This window comes from Phascolarctos cinereus, unplaced genomic scaffold (assembly GCF_003287225.1).
Source record: "Phascolarctos cinereus isolate Bilbo 61053 unplaced genomic scaffold, phaCin_HiC Scaffold_4;HRSCAF=312, whole genome shotgun sequence".
NCBI classification, from domain to species: domain Eukaryota; kingdom Metazoa; phylum Chordata; class Mammalia; order Diprotodontia; family Phascolarctidae; genus Phascolarctos; species Phascolarctos cinereus.
The window spans coordinates 203810691-203836068 of record NW_027555847.1 but is presented as its reverse complement, the minus strand read 5'-3'; the positions used below and the strand labels follow the sequence as shown (position 1 = coordinate 203836068).

Below are 25378 nucleotides of genomic sequence, written 5' to 3'. Positions count from 1 at the left end.
GTGGTGGTAGACAAGGCCAGAGTGAACAGGATTGAAGAATGCATGCTACTGAAGAAATGAAAATACTGAGTATAGCCTCCCTTTACCAAAGGAGTTTAAAAGTAAATGGAAAGAAACAAGGTAATAATTATGCAAAAACAGCCGGGTCAAAGGAAACTTTAAGTAGGGAACAACTGAAGATATTTGCTGGGTGAGTGAAAAGAATATACCAACAAAAAAATTACTGCAAAAATATCTAGCTTTTTTAGAATACAAGTTATGTTTTAAGTCTTAATAAACAGTCAAAGTATGAAAGTAAAATGTATTACAGATAAAAAGATGAAAAAACACATATATTCATAAATCTGTGTCAAATATCTAGCATGCAATGGGAAGGGAAAAAAGATAAAAAGAAAAAATAAAAAAAGAAACACTACCAAAAAACAGATGAAAAAATTAATTCTTGCCTTTGAGGAGCTTATAACCTATTATTTCAAATGTGTTTCTAGTGATAGCAAATAATATGAAAAAATTCAAGGTTAATTTTAACAAAATGAAAAGAAGTAGCTTTCCTCCTACATTTGGCATGGATTCATTTTAAAACTTGTATAATTACTGCAACTTTTCTTCTAAGAATGTCAGCTGAAAACTTGCTATACAAAGTCTCAAATATTGAATACATGGAATTCTAATACTAGTAGAAAGATGAGCCTGACGGCTAAATCCTCATATGGAAGAGTTCTTTTTCATTCATTTCATTGTATTGGTTTCTTAAAGAAAGTAACATCTCCCAGGTATAGAATCAGACCAAAAATTTGTTTCTGAAGATAATGCAAAGGTGACAATTCAGATCTAAAATTATCTAGGATTTTTAAAACCTGACAAAAATCAACAACAGATAATGAACTTGCTTCCTAAGTTTTAGTTAGTATTTCCTTCAAGTGCATGTATCCATGAAAAAATGTTTTATTACATTTCTGATTATCTTTGGTAAGTAGTGGCAACCCTTATATTTACTGGTAAATGCTCTGCCATATTTAAAATAGAAGGGTTCTGGCTCTTCAGACATCAAAACACCTATCTGCTTGGGAAAGAATCTTTCCTGATATATGTACACACAGACACAGACACACACTACTATATCTTACAGTGTTTGCCACATGCTTTTCACACCTAGAGAACCACCACCACTGCCATTCTAGAACACTGGGAAAATCTTAACACCCTGGCCAAATGCATGGTCATTGTAGTTACCAACAATCAACAGATCCACATTCCCAGAGCCTGCAATGAGAGCCTGTAAAACCACACTTCCTGAACAGGGATCTTAATGGTAGGGTTTGAGGAAATCATAACAGCTGGGGAAGAGATGGTTTCTCAATTCTCATTAATTATTAATTTGGATGGAAGCTTCAGGCATTATTTTTATGGCACATTGTAGCTTATTCATTTATACAAAATAAATTTGGTCTCAAATCATCCAAACATATGTATTGTAAGAATTTTTCCTTTTAAATTCAGGAAATATTTTACTTTAATTGCACCAACAAATTTATTTCACTGCTTATCAGCACATAAATCTATGCACTCACAAAACCTAAGTATATCTTATAATTATTGTTATTTTAGATAAAAAGTGGATTAATTACACATCAAAGATCAAACACTTGACGAAAGTAATCTATTTTATTTTAGGTAAAACTTGGCAAAAGTTGCTAAGAAAAAAAGTTTACTGGCATTTACTCATAAAGGGTTTATCAGATTAAAATATTTCTTACAATAATAAGCACCATGGTAACAACCTGCTTACAAAAGCTTTATAAGGAAAAAAACCCACAGAATTCTATATTATTAGTATGATTGATTTTTTAAAATTAAATGTTAACATAATTACTTTCAGATGCCATTTAATCTTATATGGAAAGATAAATGATTTGGTCTCTTTTAAGCATAATGCTACACCTAAGAAAGCCAAATGCACGATATTATTAGGATAGCATAGATATATTGCTGACTCAGTTGTAGCAAAGGGTAGGAGTGTTTGCGGATTATATTTTTGCAATGCTCCACAAAACAAAATAAAATTCGAGTTTGGACCTAACTTATAACCCAAATTCATTTATATATGCACACATACATATACATATATAAATTGTGTGTGTGTATAATATGTGTGTGTATATATGTGTACACACATATATCTCGATTATAACTAAACAACTTCATGAAAAATACCAAGCATAAAAATAAATTCACATTGACACATACAAAAAAACCACAGTGAAACCTGCTTTTGAAACCACATTTCCCTGAAAATGGTAGTATGGACAAGCAGTCTTTGAAAAAGCTTTATGATTATGCATTATTTACTAAATTAACAGTGTTTTTATTAATAATTGGAAATAAATTTTTACAATGTAAGCAACATCTGATAAAATGTATAGTTATTACAAATGAGAAACAGAGTCCCTAATACATTGCCATTCATCAGATGGGTTATTCAAAAAATGTTGATGATGCTACTTAACAAAACAGATCACCAGTGTATGTATTTAACACAGCTAACCAATTTTAAAATTTCCTTCAAAATTGTCTAAACTTTGCAATTACTTGGAAAATGGGTAAATAATTAATAACCAGTATTACCTGACAAATTCCAATATTCTGACATTCAAATTCCAATGGATCTATGACCCCACCGACATGGATACCAAGCTCCAGGGATAAAAATTACAACCTACCCTTCCCTGTACATCCTGTGTGAGTCTTATCTATTGGTAGTTTCCCTTGACATCATGAATTTAGAATGGATCACATGGGATCCATCAATTATCCCACACTCTCAACATGTGACCAGTCCATCTTCTTTTTCAATTGGACATTTTCTTGATGATACCCTTCATACCACTTATCTAGCATAATTACTTGTCTGTAATGCATTAAAGCCTGCTCATGACTACCAAGTGTTCCTCCATTGCCCCCTGGGGGATCCTCATTTTCAGTTCTTCTGAGACTATCTAGTTCCATGAATTTAAGCCACAGATCACCACTAGAGGAATACTAGTTTTGAAAACACAAGTCTTTGTTTTTCCAATAAGTTTGGGGTCATTATAAGAAATTTTGCAATTTCCCAACTTCTCAACCTGCTTTTGTCATCCTTTAATATTCTTGGCCTGACTCACTATTCATTGGGACTATCTAAAATATACTACGATGATGGAGGAGCTTGACAGGTTATCCTTTTAATAGCTTATCATGGAAAAATAGACATTCTTTTTTCACTTAGTTTTCTTCTATATTGATGATTTTTGATTGGTCCTGCATATTCCAAAGCTTGACACAATCAGCATAATATCACCTCCAAACAAAAGCGTCTGAGGACCTCACTCTTTATAGAGAGTCCTTCCTCAAGTTGGACTCTGTGATGCATCTCCATAATAGCAGTGGAAATTTCCTCTGGCAAGTATACATCTCCCTATTTTGAGAACACTGAACAGTTATCAGGGTTGTTATAGCGTTCAAGGAATTTTATATAATTCTGACATATGTATGGCAGATACCTTGTTGGATGTCAGCGTTGGCATTTTCCTCAAGTTCAATCAAATGCATTTTTATAGTCGACAATGAATACATTGAGAATTTATATCCTTCGATTTTTCTAGTCAATTTTGTGATGGCAAAGACATCAATCATGTGGAAAACCGCTTATGAAAGCCTGACTGTTCTTTTTTAATACCCTTAATCAAGAATGCCATCAATGAATGTCAATTATTCTCAACAAAAAAAAAAGTACATAAAGAGAAAGTAAAGAAATGGATTAAAATATTGGTATTTTCATTTGTTCTTTTTCATAGGAATAAAAAACATAAATACTATATTTTTGGTATTGTGTCTTTTTTCAGATACCTTAAGAATAAATACTTCATTGACCTCAACTGTGTCCAATGTATGTGTTTGTTTTGTTCAGTTCAACTTTTTGCTAATGGGAGGTTCTGTTGAGGTGTCACTGTGAAGAAATAATGATCTTTTTTAAAAAGAGAAAAACAATCAATAACATTTTTTAAATATATATATAGTGAAATAACTGATACAAGTAGCAATTAGTCAGATTTGAATATTGTTTTCTTTCTTATTTCTCCTTACCTGATAGAGTACTTCAAGAGTGACAGGGTAAAAGAGGTTTTCCACAATTATTCGGAGAACAGGGCTTTGCCCAGGAAGAACTCCACCTTCATTGCCTGGGGCTGCAGTAAGGGCCAGACTTCCAGACTGGACAGCATTCACTGCTTGCAATGCAGCTTGAGCTCGCTATCAAACAATCCAAAATGAGAATTGTTATAAAATCCAGCCATCAAATATGCAAACACAGAAGTAAAGCAGAAATTGTAATGTACACTTTTTTTCTTTTGCAAGTTAGGCCCATCTGAGTTCTGATTAATATATATTGACTCATTTTTCTAAAGGTAAAATGGGAATCTAGAAAAAGACAATACTTTCTCTTACTTAGCTCACATAAGTAATCTGAAATATTAGAAGACCAAAATAGTCTTAAAACTAAAGATTCCATTATAAATTAGAGGTAAAGTAAAACTTCAATTAACCAGACACCAATTAAGCCATTTCATTATCTTTCATTATCATTTCAGTACACATCACTTGTAAAAGAAAGCTAGAAATGATGAAATTTCTTTAAAATAAATCCTTGGTAACTTTCTGAGTATACCTGGGGCCTAGCCAATGACATGGAAAGTCACCACTAGTATCACTGAAGCAAAAAAAAAAAAAAAAGGGGGGTGGGGAAGACCCTTTTTTAGGCAACTGGGGTAAAGTGACTTGCCCAGGGGCACATAGCTAGTAAGTGTCAAGTGTCTGCTCTGAGGCCATATTTGAACTCAGGTCCTCCTGACTTTAGGGCCAGTGCTCTATCTACTGCATCACCTAGCTGCTCTCAGACTTTTCTTGAGAGGAGAACAAATGGCTGAGTTAGAAATACCAAATTAAAAAAAAAATTCAGACAATCAATTAATCAATAAGCATTTATTATGCATCAACTAAATGCAAAGCAAAAGATAGTCCTTGCCCTTGCACAGCTCAAAATCTAATAATCTATTCCTTTCATTAGTGATAATTCAATCAACACATTTAGCTTCAATTCAACCTCAGCATTCTATGTACAATACAAAAAAATTAGAAAAGGCACTTAAGTTGCAGTCAGGAATCAATTAAACAAACAGCTGGACTTGAGCAACTACATACAGAAGAAATCTACACAATTTTTTAGGCACTCAATGCTCCTGTAAGACCTCAAAGATAAAAATGGCACCTTCAAAATGGAAAGATTAGAGGTGGTACTATGACAATAGCAATTCACCTCCCCGTAGCACTTTTAAGGTTTTCAAAATGCATTCCTCATGATGAAATAAGAAAGTAGCATTAACCTCATTTTACATAGGAGGAAATAGAGGTCAAGGGACTTGCCCATGGTCACAATGCCAATATCTGAGGTAGAAATCAAATCCTTATCTCTTCACTTTCAAGTTCAGCATTCTAATCATTATACCACACTGCCTCTCAAAAACAGATTTAAAATGGCTAGGACTTATGCTTAACAAATGCTTATTGAAAAAATCAAATCACAAACAAACAGAAGATGTTTAAAATAATCCACAACACCCTGTCATATCAAAAAAATAAACATTCTGCCACATTACATGAAGCACTCTATTTTTCTCAAACTTTCGTAGCTAAATTCTTTCAAATGTCTTCATGGCAAATGAACATTCCTCCCTTTATGACTAATTGTTGTAGCACTATAAAGAAATTTCCAGCAATCCAAAAATTCAAAGAACATTTTTCCTAAAAAGGTAGTTAACTAATGAAATCTTTCGAGAAAAAAATTAGGTAATAGCAATTAGAAATGTACTGTCATTACTTAATGGAGCTTCTAGTTCATCATATAGGAGATTCAATTCTGGCTTCATTGGTATAATCTATTATATTTTATATGTATAATTATATTCTGTATTATATCAGAAACACAAAAGGGATTAAATTCTTCTACAGATGTAAAAATGAAATGGGAAAAGGTTCTTCCTGAACATCTTGAAAAGTCCTTATCACTTCATTTAAGGATTTCTCCTGACATCTGATAAGCTACTAGGAAAGCCAAAGAAATCTGCCTGTATCATAAAACTTAGCTGCTAATCTAAGAAACAGTTTCCAATGACACAGTATTGTGTCACGTAAAATATATACCATATAACCAGTCTCCAAACGTTCTATGTTTATATTATGACAAAGTATCTGTAATGCTTTGAAGTTACAGCTATTTTTAGCCTCACAGCATACCTAGGGTTTATAGCCTTCCTGAATGAATAAATGAAAGTCATTCTAATCTCTGGGGGGAGCAGCTAACATTTATATTAAGAGATGTCTTGTTTTATCCTCACAACAAGCCTGAGAGGCAAGTGAAGTTACCACTCTTACTTCAAAGATGATAAAGTTGTCTATTATTACATGAAGCATGATTCACAATGAGACTTTCCTAACTCCAGGTCCAACACACTCAAGCTTTTAAAGAGTTTCAAAAAGAAGAATTGGAAACTATCAACAACTGTATTGCTAAAAAACACTAAACAAATTTAAGTTTAATAGCCTACATACCAAAAAGATCAACAACGCCAAAACACTGAACATGTCAATGCTGGAGCATCTATAGAAAGTCAGGAACACTAACACACTGTTGATGGAGCAACGAATCTATATAGTCAAACTAGACAACAATTTGCAATTATGAAAGAAAAGTCATTAAGTATTTATGGAGCTGGGCATATACACCTCATGGAGATCAAAGATAGAATGAACAGTCCCATATATATCAAATATTCATAGCAGTTCTTATATATAGTATCAAAGAACTAGAAATAATGTGAGCATCCATCATTTGGGAACAAGCTGAACAAACTGTCATCTCTGAACAAAATAGAATATTATGATGTAGTATATTGTAAAAATGAGAAATTCAAAAATGTGAGGAGGTCAAATGAATTTACACAAAGTGAATAACCAATAAAATGATATAAAAAGTTACTACAATAACAATAGAAAAGAATGCCAAAATGAAGACAAATGCTATATAAGTGTAATGACCAATCCTGGCCCTGAGAAGAGATAAAACAATACACTTCTTATTTGAAGAGGTGAGTGAGGCTATAGATATGCTATGCTATATATGTTGTAAAATATAGTCACTATATCCCCAGTTTTAACTTTTTTGTTTGTTACAAGAGAAAGCTCACCTGGTAGTGCTGTATACAGGGTATAAGACAGAATATATCCAGAAACTCCCATCACAGGATCATAGATTTAGAGCTGGAAAGGACCTTGGAGATCATCAAGTCCAATCCCTTTATTTAAAGATGAGGAAACTAAGGTCCAAAGGTGAAATGATTTGTCTACGGTTATACAGCTAATAAGTGCCTGAATCAGTACTGGGATGCAGCTTTTTCAGACTCTCAAGTCCAAAACTCTTTTCCCTAAGCCATCTATCATATGAAAAACTACCTTAGATAGAGCATCTGGCACAGAGCTAACTAAAAAGCCTCCTTCTCTCCTCAGATGGAGGTATCAGTGACTAGGAAGACTGCACATTCCACTTCACTTCTAGGAACTTAACTCAAATATTCTGAGATAAGTACAACTAACTCAACTTTCTTTTAATTAAATAAATCCTTGGAAGAAAATTTTTAAGATGCTGTACCAAATATGATTAACAACAAAACAAAAATATAAAAAGGATGTGAGAGTCTATTTTGTGACCTCTAGCCTACATATACATTTTAAGGGTTGAATAATTTAATAATAAATTCTACAAGGTACACGATAGTTTTAAGTTTAATTAATAAGCAGCAAAAATATAAGCCAATCTCAATCTCTCTGAGTTCCTTATTTGAGGAGGGGAAAAAAGACAGGGGGGATATAAGGTAGACAGTGGGCAAAGACAAAATGAGACTTAGCTTCCTTCCAGCTCTAAAATTCTATAGTCTTGTGTCATATACGATCATTCAATTATGTTTCTAAAAACATTATTTCCTTATATCTGAACACTGGATCTAGCAGAAAGTCACATTCAAGTTTACTACTTTTCAAAGTCAATTAATATCCAAATATATTTTAATTAGATTAATGCCATATGCCCTAATTAATATTTTAAAAGTGAAAGTGTTTAACACTCACAGCTTGATTAGGTAGATTGTCAGTCTTAAGTTCTCTGTGATTAGAATACTGAATATAAACAGGTTGACTTCGGAGGTGAGGAGTAACTGGAGTGTAGTAGTTCACCATAGTAACAGCAGCTTCCTCAGAAGCCATTTCTAAGAATGCCTGCAATCAACACAAAACAAATTTTAAAATTTGCAATATATTATAAAATCATTGTTACTTCATTCTCCTTATTAAGGTCACCAGGACACAGGAGATCTTTAACAAATTAGGTTTATGATTCGGGAACTATTCTTTAAAACCTAATGTTCACAATAATTTGATAGAAAACATAATAATTTTCATTTCCAAAACCTTTCCAGAATTCATTATTTTTAAATGTATAGTGAAAGTTATATTGCCTAGCAATTTACTAACTAGAAACCAATATTTGAGATATCTTTCACACCGTATATTTAATTTAGGAACCAGTGAATGGAATTGCACATGACTGGAATCTGCTTGTTGCCCAATTGATAAAAGTAATATTACTTCCTAGTCCTACTATTTATTTGGTTTCAGAGGGTGGGAGAAGTTAAATACCTTCACTGTAAAGCTCTTGCAAAAATGGTGATTTAAATATATAAATTACTGGCCTTTCATTTAACAAAAGGCCTTTGGAAGACTACAGGGCTACTGGTATGACCCTCCTTGTGTCCTGGAATTCTTGCCAGGAAGTCAATAATGACCAGAAGTAATTGAGGTAGAAATGCTAGTGGGAACTGGCATACCCTGAAAATCCATCACCTGTTCTCCGTAAGCTGCCAACAGAATTTCCCCATCAGCACCCCCTCACTATCTGGCACCTTTCAATCCTATACTTTCCCTCCTCCCCCAAATAATAGTTGGAAATCCCCAAAATAACTAGCTATGTAAATGACATAACAAATCATAGCAGAATACCTTCCCATATGAAGCCACTTCAGTCAAGTTAAAATTCTTAATCTTTTTAGTGAATAAACACTAATGTCAAGCAGTAAAAGTATCAGGTGCTGAAAAGGGACAACTATTGTGGAGGCTCTAACTTATCTATCTCAGTATAACTCCAGGGATAAGATCAGAACATACAAAGTGCTTTAGGGATTTCTCCTTCTCTCCATCTCCTCCCTCAACATTCTTCCCACTTAATGGCTGGCTACACACAGTATCATTAATATAAATTATTTGTTTGTATTCACATCAGTTCCTTTATTTACCAAATCAGATACTAATTACTTAGCTTCACTTCTCTATCACGGAATTTAAAGAAATACTAGATATTTATAACATATTTTTCAGGTACTATTGTGGTTTTGTATCTTACATAGGAAAGCACACATGAATGTCTTTAAATAGTAATGGCAAGAACCACCAAAATAATTTCCTTTCCTATAAAAGTGTCAACATGGAGAAATTTTTTGAGCATTAAACTATTACATACCTGGCTTTTTCCTTTCAACATCAAGAGATTGGTTACTTTGCCAAATGGTAGACCTAATGATATGACCTCTGTTTCAGTAACATCATTTGGAATTTTACGAAGATGGAGAACACGAGAAGGAGAGCAGGGAGATCGATCTCCTTTAAATTTCTTGCTGTCATTCCCATTAGCTAAAAGAAATAATTTTTTAAAAAAATATTCTTAATTTATATTTTCATTATCACACAACATTAGCCATATTGAGTACTGATAATTGTATGCAGTAAAACCATGCACCTGAAATTCAAGAAACTGTTAAAAACTACCTTTTGAGTAAAACACAGGTATGTTGTGTTTTTACTAGTACTGAATGTACAGCTACGTGAAGTCTAAATTAAAATTAGAGGACCTTGCAAAATATGAATATTAATCCTACAACTTTTCATTATGAACATTCAATTTTGCCTTTTTCCTCTCTTTCCTATTACAATAAAAAAGTACGCAATTATTTCATCACCACAATCATGGGAAATATCAGCAACAATTATTTTTCCACAGTTGTCTAAGATCAAAAGGATTTTTCTCAGTTTCTACCCACAGTAAACTTTGACTAATTTGTCAAATATTAAAGTACCCACAAATAAAACCATTTAAGAGATTTCATTTTTGGGATGTGGTTATATTTGGATATATCATTTGTTTTTATTTAATGCTGAAATTAATTATCTATAGCAGCCCAAAACTTAAAATTTATAGTAGTTCAGAATGGATAGTCCTAGGAATAAATATTCAAATTTTGGTGTTCAGAATCACACACATACAATTGACACATTATTTAAATTAAATTATTTAAAAATGTGATTTCTGCATAGACTAAATTTAAAAAGCAATTCTTTGTGGCCTTTACACCATATATTATGATAATACTAGGTTTTATGGGAGAATGAACACATATACATATATATAGCACAGAAGTCAACCTGCCTCTCCAAGTTGAATTGTCTTCTTTCCAAAAGCAGTTTCCTTTTCTAATTTCTTCCATTCAAACAACAGTTTCACCACTTACCCTTTCATATAGGCTCCTAACAGTGAAAGCATCCCCTCTCACTCAACCCTTTCTGTCAAATTCTTTCAACTCTTCATTCAAAATGCCTGCTACATTGATTAGTTCCCTTCCTACAGTCCCAAATGAATCAAAGCCCTAAATTCATGGATTTACTGAGAGCCTTTTAATGATTGTCCTTCAACTCCAATTTCTCCCTATTGTAATCCATCTCCCACATTGCCTCTGCATTAATCTTCCTAAAACCACTTTCTTATCATCCCATCGCTCAAAATCTAGTTTTCCAACACAAAGAGGAAAAAATTACAAACTTCTCAACCTTACGTTTAAAATTTTCTAGACATGCTCAAACTTTTCAACATCTCTTCTACTTTACTACTTTAATTGAAGCCTTCTCTCCAATGAATATACCTCATCCCTTGCAATCCTCTCTTTGTGAGTACATCTGATGACAACACTGATTCACAGAGCCAAAAGGAGAAGCAGGCAAATTCCTTGTTCCCACTGATATTTCTAAATCATCCCATCATCTCTCTTGCTGATCTGTATGGAAAGGAACACCAGATGGTAAGCTACTTATTATTAGCTGTGCAATTTCAGACAAATCATTTTACCCCCTCTATAAGTCCTTTTGCTTCCCATATGTAAAATGGGAAGCTGGAGTGGGGGTGGGGGTTTAGGGGTAAGAGAAGGAGATTGGTATAGATGCTTTCTAAGAAAACTTCCAGGCCCTAATTCCAATGAAATTATATGTTCTCATTTTCTCACTGACAATAAAACCTATTTTTTTTTTAACTGAGCACAACCTTCAATCGGTTTCTTGACCCTTTCTCCTTCACATTAATTAACCTCACCCTCAGACCACTTGGTCTGCCATCATAATAATCTCTCCCTCCACTCTTTCAGCCAAATTTTTTCAACTCTTCATTCAAAATGCCACCCTGGAATTCCTTGTCCCCTGACCTCTTGCCATTCGTAAACTGTGAGTTTTCATTCCTGGGTTACCTGCACCATTCTCACTTCATCATTCACATTCACATTATATAGCACATTAGCTGAGCCTGACTCCTGCTTGACAATACTAAACATAAATATTATTACATATTTATATATAATTTATATATAATATACATTTATATATTAAATATTATTATATAAATTATAATAACAATGACTCACTATTTCATGTCTGTAGTATCTATTCCAAATCTGCTTTCAACTCAACCTTATACTAATTCCCTACCTCTACTCATAAGCAGATGATCTCCCCTCCTATTTCACATTAAAAAGACCAAGGTCATTCCTATGAATAAATTCCCTCAACTCCTCTTATATAATTTCTCAAAATTTCTGAGCAATATAATCCATTCTCTCCTCTTTTCCTCTGGTCATGAAAAAAGCAACACTTTTTCATTTAGCCTATATAGATAGGTCCTTAACCTCACTACTTCTCCAGCTTCCAGTACATTACTCCACAGCCACTACCTCTCAATTCATTCACCTTCAAACTATCTTTCTACTTTGGCTTAATAATAATAATAATAATAATAATAATAATAATAATAATGATGATGATGATGATGATCATTTATATATAAGCTTACTCAGGTCCTCAAGTTCTCTTAAAAAGCAAATAAAATTTTCCTTCATCCTTTTATTTCATTTAGCTACTCTTCTTCCTTTAATTATTAAGTTTCTTGAATAGAATTATGTAAGTGTATTGTATAAATATATCTACATACAATGCTTCCAACATCACTACTGGACTGAAAAGGTTCTTTCAAATGTTCCTTATTTCCTAATTGCCAAACCTAACAGCTTTTCAATCATCCTCCCTCTCTCTAGTTTTTGACACAATTCCTCCTACAGGACACTGGGCTTCACTCTGGAGACACACTGTCTTTACCTTTCCCAACAATCTATTTTTCTCTGGCTCTCCTTTTATTGTCTTCGAGATCCTTTAATATGTATTCATGAAATACCCTCCATTAAAAGAACTTAGAAGCACCCTGAGAACATGGATTGTTCATTTCTGTCAATGTATTCTCAGTATCCAGCACACTACACTGCACCTAGTATTTCATATATATATACACACACACACACTATAAATATTTCTTGAACTATCTTCACTCTTTTGCTTAATTTTACTTACCTCCACAGCTTCAACAACTACCAAGGTGATTCGTGAAGCTCTTTCTCAAGTCTTGACATCTTTTCAGTTCCAGATCTGCATTTCTAACACATTTTTATCTGATCTTCCACTACAACCAAAAACTAGCATACTATCTTTAAATGCCAGTCTTTATTTCATATTTTTTCCCCCATCAGTAGTACTATTGTTTACACAAGTCTCCCATGTTTAAAACATTGGCTTTATCTCTGACTCTTCCTTCACTATCACCTCTCGCATCCAATTTCTAGTTAACTGTACCTCTGTGACTTCTCATTATCTGTCTTCTCCTCTCTATGAATATTAATACTACTTTACTATAGCCACCTGTAGTATTACAATAGCATCCCTTGAGGTCTTCCCATTTCTTCTTCCTCCCAGCCAATCTATTCTTCATCTTAAAGTCAAAGTAATTTCAGATCTGATCACATTTTGCTCTAGAGCTTAAAATACCACCACCAGAAAGAAAACAAACAAAAAAAAAAACACCAAACCTCCAGCATTTCCCTAATGTCAATCAAATAAAGCTCAAATTCAACTACCTGACACTCAAGAAACTACATTCTGAAGATTGCAGGATATTTCCAGCCTTTTCTGATATGTCTCACTTTTTTTTTTTTAACAGATCATGCCCCAGTCAAAATAACCTACTCTTGGTCTTCCAAACATAGAGCATGCTCTATGGCCTTTGCTGATCGTACTTGGAATGCTTTCCCTATCCTTTCTTTAATCCCTAAATTCCTACCCATCCCTTAAAACCCAACTCCAAATGCTACCTTCTTCATGAAACCTTTCCTGAGAAATCTAACTGGTAACAACCTTTTCTAGCCTGGACCTTACATAGCATTTTATTTTCCAACTCTCTAATGTACTTACCATGTAATGTTATACATTATAGCTATTGATGTTTGTTGTCTTATCTCATTACTAGTCTGTAAACTCCACATGGACAGTATGTTAAGTAAATTTTTTATCTATTCTTCTCTGAACACAGTGGAAACTTAATGTTTGCTGAGTAGATGGACTAAATGAATTCAAGGTACCTCATAATCTAGCCCAACATAATTCTCCCACTACTTTCTCATACAAACTATCCACTCCAAGAAAATTTCCACACTAGCTGAATACACATTATCATCTTCACTCCCTATTTCAATTCTTCGCTGATGTTTCAAACTCAATAAACAGAGCTTGTCTCATCCTCCTCCAGAAGAAATTCCCTGACCACTAACAGCTCACACTGATATTCTCAACTTTTATTATATACACTAGAGATCTTATGATACAGGAAAACAAAAACTGAGAAAACAGATAGGAACAAGAAAGGGATTTCTCAGAGCTCTTTGAGGCTTTCAAAAAAATCCTTAAAATGTAAAATGTTTTGCAATGATTTCACTGATACTGTATAATAGGGAGTTTACAAAGCAAATAACTATAACTACAGTTTTACCACCATTTCGATATACTGAGGACAAGCAGCATAAGAGTCTCAAAGGCATACAGTACATCTAAAGTAAGATAATTTCCCAGATCCAAAAGCTATTTCACAGCTAATTTCAAAACTTTCATTGCTTTAAGGCATGCTGATCTAGAGCAAATAGATGATCGTGTTCCTAAATGAGTTACCAAAAACTGGCAATAATATTTTAAAAAATCAAGTGATACTTCCATTTCTATTCCAAACACTATTTTAATCAGTGAACTGGAGAATGGAGTATAATAATCTTGCCTGCACTATTACCTTAGTCCCTTAAATGGTCTCCCTGCCTCAAATTTCTCCTCTCTCCTGTCAACCTTCAACTAAACTGATTTTCCAAAAGCACAGGTTTGACCAATGCTTCTTGCTTATTGCTTGACATTTAAAGTCTTTCACAATCTGTCTCGAGACTACCATTCTAGGCTAGTATACATTACTTCCTTTCACAGAACCAATCAACAAGCATCGATTAAGCACCCTCTAAATGCCAGGCAAGAGGCTGAGCACTGACGATACAAAGACAAAACAATCCCTACCCCTTGAAAAATCACTGACACAAAACTGGGCAAAATATGAAGTTCAGCTATATGCACGGAACTTAGAGTAGTAATGGGATAAGACATAAACATCAATAACTATAATCTATATACATTAAATGACAAGCACATTAGAGAAATGGTCAATCAAGTGTTGTGTAGGTCCAAGGAGGAAAAGGATGTTATTAACTGGAGGTTTTAGGAAAGGCTTCATGAAGGTGGCATTAGAATTAGGTTTTGAGGGACAAATAGGAAGATAGTAGGCAAAATAAAATTGGAAGCGAGTTCCTGGTATGTGAAGACAAAAGATGACAGAGAGTAAGTTACTTTGATTGGAGTATGACTTATTGAATGAGAGTAATGTGAGATGACACTAGAAATGCATCAGAGTTGGAATAATCCTTATTCTCCAAGGCAACTCCAAGACTTTCTAATACCAATGCAGATCCTAGAAGCTGTTATCTACTAGGCCACAGGATATCCCTCCTCATTTCTCAATAGTTCAGTGTCTGGTTTGTCTCCCTCACCAAATTCTTGCCCTCACGCTTACGGAATTCAACATGCAATAAGAAATGTTTCCTCAAATATCCTAAATTCCCAGTTCCTCAATTTGCTCAAAACCTGTAACTGATTTCTCTACTCCACTTTAGCTAAACAAGGAGTGGTCATACCCATGATCTTGCCTTCATTCTCAAGTGTTCTAATTTTCATGTTCCAGCACTCCAAAATTTCTTTATCTAAACATTATCTTTTATCATCCTATCATTCCTTTCTCTGCTTTACTAGTTCTAAATTTATTGTCTTCACTGTTACCTCTAATCCATCAAATCCTTAATTCCAGGCCCTCATCCCTTCTGACTTCGCTTTCCATGCTTACCACTCCAGATCTCTTAAAGAATCAGTTTATGAAAGACCCACATGTTCTCCTCTACTTTCAAATATCTTACTCCCTTGTTCTATCACTAATTACATTCTTGCCAAATCTAAACCCTTAGTTATTCACATGATGTACCTTGGTTGACCCTACTAACTTGCAGCTGAATAAAGCTGGAAATGATAAAACCAGACTGTTTTGTCACAACTACAAATTTATTCAATCTACATTCAACTAGGCCCTCACTTCCCTTCTAAGGTAACATTGTATCTACTCCTCTGTGTATCTAGTACATAGAAAACTATGTACATAGTGCTTTCTCATTAGAATGTAAACTTCTCAAGGGCAGAAACTATTTTCCTTCTGTCTTTTTTCTCCCCGGTGGTTAGTATGAAGCCTATCACAAAAGAGCCACTTAAATGCTTGTTAGTTAAGTGGGTAATACCAGAGAGTGAGAAGTCAGAATAACTCACTTTTCAAACTTGGGCGATCAGAAAAGTGAGGAATGGGTGATGGGCTCAGGCCAAGATAATAAGTTCTGCTTTGCATATAGTGCATGTGAAACATCCAATTGGAAATGTCCAATGAGCAATTGGTCATATGGGACTGGAGCTCACTAGAAACTAGTGCTGTTCTACAGCAAAGTAACTGGCATAAAGATATTTGAACTGATGGGAGATAGGGATAAGATCAAGAGAGTGATCAGAGAAAAGAGGGCTCCAGACAGGGTTCTGTTGACTTCCAAAAAGAGAGTCTAAATTCTTCTGATGTTATGGATCTCATTTGTCGTTGCTGCTGTTCAGTCATTTTCAGTCCAACTCTTCATAATCCCCATCTTGTGGTTTTCTTGGCAAAGGTACTGGAGCAGTTTGCCATTTCTTTCTTTGGCTCATTTTACAGAGGAAGAAACTGAGGCAAATGGGGTGAAGTGACTTGGTTAGGGTCACACAGCTAGTAAATGTCTGAGGCCGGATTTGAACTCAGGGAGACTTGTCTCCCAGACTCCAGGACTGGTCCTCTATGCCACCATCTAGATCTCATTTAGAAGGCTGCAAAACACTACAGGGCTTGGCACAATTGCCAAAACAGTATTACAAAATGCAAACTTAGGAGATCATCCCATTATGTCTATGCAATCCCTCTTTCCTTTGGATCTGTGCTCAACAAAACACAGCTGGTGACACAGTGGATAAAGGGCTAGGTCTAGAATTGGGAAGATGTAAGTTTAAATCTGCCCTCAGAGGCTTATTAGCTGTGTAACCCTGAGCATATCACTTAACCTCCCTTTGCGTCTGAGATTCCTCAACTGTAAAATGGTGTAAAACAGCATCCATACTTTATAGGGTTGTTATGAGATAATATTCGTAAAAAGCTCTTAACACAGTGCCTGGCACACAGTAGATATATACATACATATGTGTGGTATATATGTGTGTGTATACACACACACTCCCTTCTTCCCTCCCTCCCTATGATACAATGCAAAAAACAAACACATCCCATGATCTCATTTGATATCAATAATCAGAAAATGTAAAAAAAAATGTTCTAGCTATCATTTCAGGAGGATTTTAACACATGGCAGCCACCAAGAGCCTTTAAAGTTCTGTTTCATGCTACTCAATTAAATGCTTTTTAGTCAACAACAAGCACAATGACATCTTTTATTTCCTACACCTTTTTGCCAATTTTGTGCTATAAAGTTATGATATGCTGCAGAACATAATTTGCAAAATCTGGCTGTCCTCTTCTCATACTTTCATAACCAATTCCCTCAATACACGTGTAAATTATTCCCAATATGATTCTAATAACGATTTTATGATAAATATATATATGCATCCATTTTTATCTCAGTTATGTTAGAATCTAATGTCTAATTCTAGAGATGGGAAATAATAATTTCCTTTTCTTCATTTGTTGTGAATTTTCCATTTCCTTTTTTGATAATTTGGTTTTCTCCTCTTTTTTAAAAATCAGATTAGCTAATGTTTTATTTATTTTATCATTTTCAAAAATCCAACTCCTATTTATATCAATTTAATGTTTTGAATGTTGTTTCCCTTCTTTGATTTTCAGAATTTCTATGCTATTTTGATGGGATTTTTAATTTATGACTTTCTCTAATAAACACCTCATTTCTATGATATATATGAAACAGTTTCAAATTTATAATAGGAACTATTCCCCTAACTGACATATGATCAAAGAGGTCAATAGGTAGTTTTTGGAGGAAGAAATCAAAGCTCTCAGGCATATGAAAAAAAATGCTATCACTAGTCATCAGTAAAAAGCAAATGAAAATTTAAAAAGTTCTCCAAATTATTAAAGTATGCATATATACCCCTTGACCCAGCAATACCATTACTAGTTCTATACGCTAAAGAAAATTATTTATGGCAGTTCTTTTTGTGGTAGGCAAAGCATTGGAAACTGAGGAGGTAGGAGGTGCTCATCAGATGGGAAATGACTAAAAAGTTATGGTATGTATTACTAAAAAGTTAGGTGCTAGAATACCACTGTGCTGAAACAAATAAAGAAAGGGACAGCCATGAAGAAACCTACCAAGCACTTCGATGAACTGATGCATAGGGACGCAAGCAGAAATAAGAACAATTTATACAATAACAACAACACCGTAAAGACAAGCAACTTAGCAACTCTGGTGGACACAATGACCAATCACAACTCTAGAGTACTTGTGATGAATCAGGCTACTCATCTTCTAATAGAAAGGTGATGGATTCAGAATGCAGACTGAAGCATTTTAGGGGAGACATGGCCAATGTGGGAATTTGTTTTCCTTGATTACACACATTTATAATAGGGATTCTGTTTTTCTTGATTTCTCAAGAAAGAGAAATTGGGGTACTAGGGAGAGAAGATGAAGATTATCAGAAAAATATTATTTTTCAAAGTTTGAAAAATAATAAAATTTAATTAAAAAATAAACTTACTTTCCCTTCACTGCTTCTTATTTTTTTTATAAGATACTATGAAACCTCCTATCATCTTTTGCCATATGATTTTATTAGTTTATATTCTAAAAGTGTTGCTATGGCAGCCATCTTTCCACAAGTGTTTGTTCAATAAAGTGATCTTTAGGTTTTGTTAGCTTTTTTCATTATGTCAAGTGATTTATATTGATTGAACTTTCACATTATTAAAATCTAACTTCCTAAATGATATTTCCTATGTGGAAGTCCCACCAACACCTAAAATTTCATAAATCGAAAACAGATCATCACAGTTTTCCCCAAATCTACTAGTCCTGCAGTTCACATCTGGCATGGGAATAGAGCCTTGAGAAGCAGAATGGGTGTACTGGGAAAAACTTTAAACCTTAACTTAAAACACTTAATACCTCTATGTAACCTTATGCAAGTCACTCAACCTCAATAAGACTCAGTTTTATCATGTTACAAGGTGAAGTTAATATAACTATTTAACAAAATTATATACGTCCTTCATTTTAAAAGTAAGGAAACTGAGAGCCAGAAAGGCTAAGTTACTTACCCAGCTCACATAAGAAGTAAGCAGCAGAATACTAAGTTTAGGAAGAAAATATATATAAAAGTTTTGGCAAACACTACCAAAGTGTCAACTATTATTGTGCAGTGTTTTAATGACCTTAAGCTTCCCCTGGAAAGAAAGTCTATCTTTTTTATCACCAATATTCTTTTGGTGATGTTGTGTGACTGTGAGTCACAGAATAGCACAGTCTCCAAAGAATTAAGATTTGAGCCACTAAAAGGGGAATAGGGTACATCATGGGTGTAAATAGATTAACAACGAAGAACTGTGAAGGAAGAATAATGTAAAAGACACTGTCAGAGAAAAGCAAGACCACAAGAGAAGGCCCAGTTTTGTAGAGAGGGCAAACGTTAACTAAAGGATGGTCCACATGCACCCTGGTAGCCAATACACATATAAAAAAGATTTTACTCCCATGGACAATGGGACAAGAATCATAGAGAATGAAAAGGTGATGAGAATGTTATTCAATGATGAGATCAATCACAAATCCAAGGAAGGAAGATAACGATTTTAAGCAGAAAGTACATTACAGGAATGTTAGTGAATACAAAAAAGCAGTTGCCAAAGTCCTTCTTAACTCTATCTCTGTTATCTCATCTATCACCTGCTTTTTCTTTTACTAGACCACTACTTTTAATACTTTTACTAGTTTAATACTTTCATTATTACTTACCTAGAATATTAACACTCTAGAAAACAATATCTCTCCCTTCTGTCTCTCTTTACTTCATGTCACTCTCCTAGTCAGAAAATGTGTGGCTTGCTATTTTTTCTACAATAAAATACCAAGTACTCAGTCCTGCATTTTAAAAGACAATACTTTTGCAGACTTATCTCATTCTAATTCTCATTTTTCACGCTCCATTTCAATTCAATTGGACTACTTTCTGTCCTCCATTCTTATCCTACCACCTATCTCTATGACTTTGCATGTACCATTTTCCATGTCTTGAATAGACTGCCATTCTCATAACTCTTCATTCATGGCCCTATGTATTACCTCCATGAAAACTACCTTTACCACTCCCAACCTCCTATCCCCAAAGCATTCTTTTCTTTCTCACATTTCTCACATCACTTTGCCCCACTTTTTTGTACTCATATATTCTCCCTTGTATCATATTTTGTAGACATAATTTCCTTCCTATTTGATTATAAACTTGTGGAGACTCAGGCTTCCTGACAACTCCAAATTGCTTTCCAGAACAGTTAAATCCAAACACAGTTCCAACCATGCATCAATTTGCCTCTCCTCCAACATCTGACATTTTTCATGTTATCATCTTTGCTACTCTGATAGGTCTAAAGCAGAGGTTCCCAAAGTGGGAGACACTGCCCCGTTGGGGGCACTGGAACGATCCAGAGGGGCGGTGGTAGCCTCGGGTACAATTGGTGGGCACTGAATAAAAAGGGGACATAAGGAAAGCATAAAGAAAGCAGAAAATTTTAAAACCTATTCAGACATGTTTTACCTGTTGTGTTAAAAGTAGGAGTGATTATATTATTTTCCAAATAAACACACAAAACGCAAGTTATAACTGATCAGTAGTCAAGTAAACTCAAAGGTCTTAAGCAAGTGTTGCCAGGGAACTATGTAGTGCGTTGTTGGGAAGTCCAGCATGCATGGGCAGGAATATGTGTATGTAATGACTTGTTTACAATATGCTATATACCGTATAGTATATGGTTACATGATGGCATACAGTATATGGTTACATGACACAATATTGCATCATCAAAATTCCAATGCAGGAAAAAACTCACAAATTTATAATAAATAATTAAACTTAAGATGCCTTTTTAAAAATATTTTTTTTGAAACAATGTAAATTTTAAAAAAAAACAACCATCAAAGGAAATAGATTTCCAGGAGGGCACTAAGTAATTTTTTTTTTAAATGCAGATGGTAGGCTAAATAAGTTTGGGAACCTCTGGAATAAAATAAAAACTCATAGTGATTTTGCTTTTAATTTTATTTATATCTTGTTTTTAATATCATCTTCATTTCTCAATGTTCTCCTTCTCCCTCTCAAAGACTAAAATGAGAAGAAAAAAAGATTTCAGTAAAAGTAACCAACCTCAGTCCTACAAACAAAGGAGGGAGACAGGACCCATACTTTTAACTAAAAACAATCTTAAATTTTCAATTCTCATTTTATTTAGAGCAGAGGGGTTTGCAGGGAACCAGTTTAAAATGTAAATGATAAATGTTTAACAAAATAAATAAAAATACAACACAACATAAATGTTAATTTGTGGTTTTCTAAGCCAATATGCAGAGATCTGTTTCTATTCGAGTCTGACACCATTGACTTGGAGTGTCCTTTCACTGTTGATGGCTTGCATTTTTTCAAAAATGCCTTTTAATCATTTGACCACTTAGCCAATTGGCTAGAGAACTTGTTCTTCACTATTTATGTCAATCTTCTATTCCGCGTATTGTGCTGTCTATCTGCATATTGACTAATAGACCAATAGAACCTTGTCAATGGCATGCTGCCAAGCTTTTTCTCCCAGCCAACTACTGATCCCCTTCAAACTGTGCTGACTTTGCTCGTGCCAAAGTTTTTCAATTCTATGTAATATGTGTACATGCAAAACCTATGAGGCTGCTTGCTGTCTTGGGAAGAGGAGAGGGGGAGAAAACTTTGTAACTCAAAATCTTTCAAAAAATGAATGCTGAAAATTGTCTTTACATATAATCGGAAAAAAATAATATTAAATTTTTTATGTAATATAAATTGTCCTTTCTATTTTTTATGTTTATTTCTATTTCTTGTTTAAGACTTCATTATTTTGAAAGAGTATATCCTTCTCTTTTTCTTTATTATTTTTGATATTATCTTTAATAATTAGGCCTTAAGGTATAAGATCTTAAGGTCTTAACCAGATTTCTGCTAAACTTTCAATATTTCCTAGCATTTTTGTAGAACAGGGAGCGCTTACTTGAGTAGTTGAAATCCTTGGGGATACAGAACATGATGTTATTTTCACTTGCTCCTAAATCATCTTTAACAAATATGTTCTGCAATTTTTTTGCATGACTTCATATGTATAATTGATATATTACTTGCCTTCTCAATGGGTAGGGGAGGGAGGGATTAGAGGGAAAGAATTTGGAACTCAAAATGTTTAAACAAAAAAAGGTTAAAAATAAATAAGCAGATGTGTTCTATTTTTTTAAGGAGTACTAAATAATTTTGATGATTAATGCTTTATAGTTTCATATCTGCCAATGTTAGGCTCTCTTAATTCATACCTGTTTCATCATTTCTCTTCAGGTATTTGATATTGTTTAAATAAATTTTATTTTTTCTAGCTCTTAAAGTAACCTAATCTTGGTGGTTTAATATAGCAATACCATATCTATGGAAGTTAATTAATTTAGACTGTTGGGTTGTTTTTTGTTTGTTTGTTTGTTTTTGCATTACCAAAGCTGATTAATGAACAATCAAATTCTCTTCAACTCTCTGACTCTGGAAAACATTTTATGATTATACACATAAGTCTGAATTGGGCCATCACAGTTTGTTTCGGTAGATAATGTATTGTATTCTGTGGTTATTTTGAATGCAATTTCTTTTTCTATCTCCTGGAAGTTTAGTTACTAACAAAAAGACAGAAAGAGAGAGAGAGAGAGAGAGAGAGAGAGAGTGAGTGTGTGTGTGTGTGTGTGTGTGTGTGTGTGTGTGTAAACCCACATGCAAATTAACAAATGAATGAAAAACATTATTAAACACTGTAGCAAACACTGCTAAGTATTAGGAATATCAACAGAAACAAGTAAGATATTTCACAAACTATAAGAGCTTATATTCTAATAAAGGAAGACAATATAGACTGGGGGGGGACCAGCAGGCAGGGAAATCAGTAGAACGGTGATGGGAATCACACAGCAACTAACATAGCCTTCCCAAGAATGCTAGTGGCAATCTGATTACTATTCTCAAAGGTAGAGGAGAAAAGTGGGGGTGGGGCAACTGAGGCCAAGTAGACCTGGCTGAACTGAACTGAGGCCAGGCTGAATGCTCACCAATAAGAGGCCAGGTCACACACATGAGAACATCAGTATATGGCAGAGGAGAGCAGATGACAAGGCACAAAGACGGCCATGTAACTTTATCAAATAAAAGTGGTTAAAAAAATGTTGCTTTATCCTTGCTGTTATTGGAAAGACACCAAATGTTTTTCCATTGCAAATAACAGCAGCACAAGGTTTGAGATAGATAATGCCAACCATATTCTGCTTTTTAATGTCCAACATACATGGGTATAATATTGTTATCAATAGTTTTTCCTACATCTATCCATGTAACTCATTTTCAGTGTTTTTGTTATCAATGTCTATTTTATTCAATTTTTTAAACGTAGAACCATTTCTAGCATAAAACAAATTTTGTCATAGTAAATAAGTTTTGAATATATTATGACAGCCTTTGCAAATATTTTATTCAGTGATTATTCTGCAGTTTTCTTTCTTTGCCTTATCTCTTCCTTCTGTGACCAAAAATACTCATTTTTGCGTCAGAATGAGTTTGGTAAGATGTTCTCTCTCTCTCTGTTTATGTTTATACATACATACATATACATATATATATATATATATATATACATATATATATATGTTGTGTGCACATATGTGTGTGTGTGAATGTATACACACATATATGTGAATGTATATACACACACGTAAGCAGCTTAAGTAATATTAGAATAAGCTGCTCCTGAAATGTTTTATATAATTCATTTTTAAAGCTACCCCAACCCCAATTAAAAAAACAAGACTTTCTTTGTGAATTTAATTTTTGCTTCTAGGTTAAGATCCTTTAAATTTTCTACTTAAGTTAATGGTTTTGTTGGCATTTTGCAGTATTTCCTTTATTTCTTCTTTGTTATGAATGCTCATTTATCATTTTACAAATTTGGTTTTTTCCTCTCTTTTTAAAAATCTAATTATTAGGTAATGGTTTGTCTATTAGTTTAATTTTAAAGTCAGCTCAATTTTTTGCATCAACAAAGGTTTTTTGCATCTCAATTTTGTTGTTCTTGCCTCCCCTACCTTATAGGCAAGGAAAACACCTGGGGCCAGGCAATGTGTCCTCACCACAGTCACTAACCAGGAAGTCAGCCTCATTCCTAATTGCACATCCATGCCAATATAACATTGGCTCTAGCATGTCTTATGGCAAATCCTTCCCCTCCCCACTGGAAGTCCACAGGCATTGGGCAGTTTTATCTCCTGAGACAGTCTGTTGATTCTTTGCTACATTTTGTATTCTTCATTATTCTGGAGTAGGTTCTGAAGGAGGTGGTCTTGTCTGGAACCTTTCACATCAACCTATTTGCCAGAGGTCCCAGTGATCTCTCCCCATCACCAAATCGAATGGCCTTTTTTCTCAGTCCTCATCTGAAGCAAGATAGTGTTGACCACCCCTCTTTTGGATACTCCTTTCCTTCTTCTTTTTTTTTTGGGTGATATTGTTTTGTCCTGGTTCTCTCAACCTGCCTGTTCTTCAGAGTTTCTTTTGCTGGATCATCATTCATATAGCATACCCCACCTATGGGTGTACCCCAAATTCTGGGCTAGATCTTCTCTCCACGCTCTCCTGGTGAACACATTAAGTCCTATGGGCTCAATTACGATCTCTGCACAGACTACTGCCTGATCTACATACCACCTCTGGTGTCTCTCCTGGGCTCCATGTTTGCATTTCAAACTATCTTTTTTCAGGCTGGATGTTCAATAGTCATATTACAAGACAGATTTCACTATCTTTTGCCAATCCTATCCTAAACACTATCCTTAGTGGATTAAGATAAACACACGATTTACATGAACTGATGCAGAGTGTTTCATAAGTCTTACTCAAGTTTTAAGCTTTAATAGCTTACATTTTATATTTAAGATCACAGTAGCACTCATGAGCACTGGAGCTCTCTAGCCCAGCAGTTCCTAAACATTTTGATCTCAGGAGTCCCAAACACTCTTAAAAATTGATAACCCCAAAGAGCTTTTGTTTATGTGGGCTCTGACCAATATTTACCATATTAGATAATTTTAAAATATCTATCAATATATTT

General features: G+C 34.2%; 1 protein-coding gene across 5 annotated transcripts in view; it reads right to left on the bottom strand.

Moving 5' to 3' along the window:
- The window catches only part of PTBP3 (polypyrimidine tract binding protein 3), a 103756-nt gene that overhangs the window by 27857 nt on the left and 50521 nt on the right, over positions 1–25378 (bottom strand). For all 5 annotated transcript variants that reach the window (XM_078152855.1, XM_020972420.2, XM_078152856.1 and 2 more), the window contains 3 exons: positions 9659–9828; positions 8215–8361; positions 4123–4287 (listed from right to left, as the gene is read on the bottom strand). In XM_078152855.1, coding sequence (XP_078008981.1) covers positions 4123–4287; positions 8215–8361; positions 9659–9828 — 482 coding nt within the window. The remainder of the gene's footprint in view (positions 1–4122; positions 4288–8214; positions 8362–9658; positions 9829–25378) is intronic.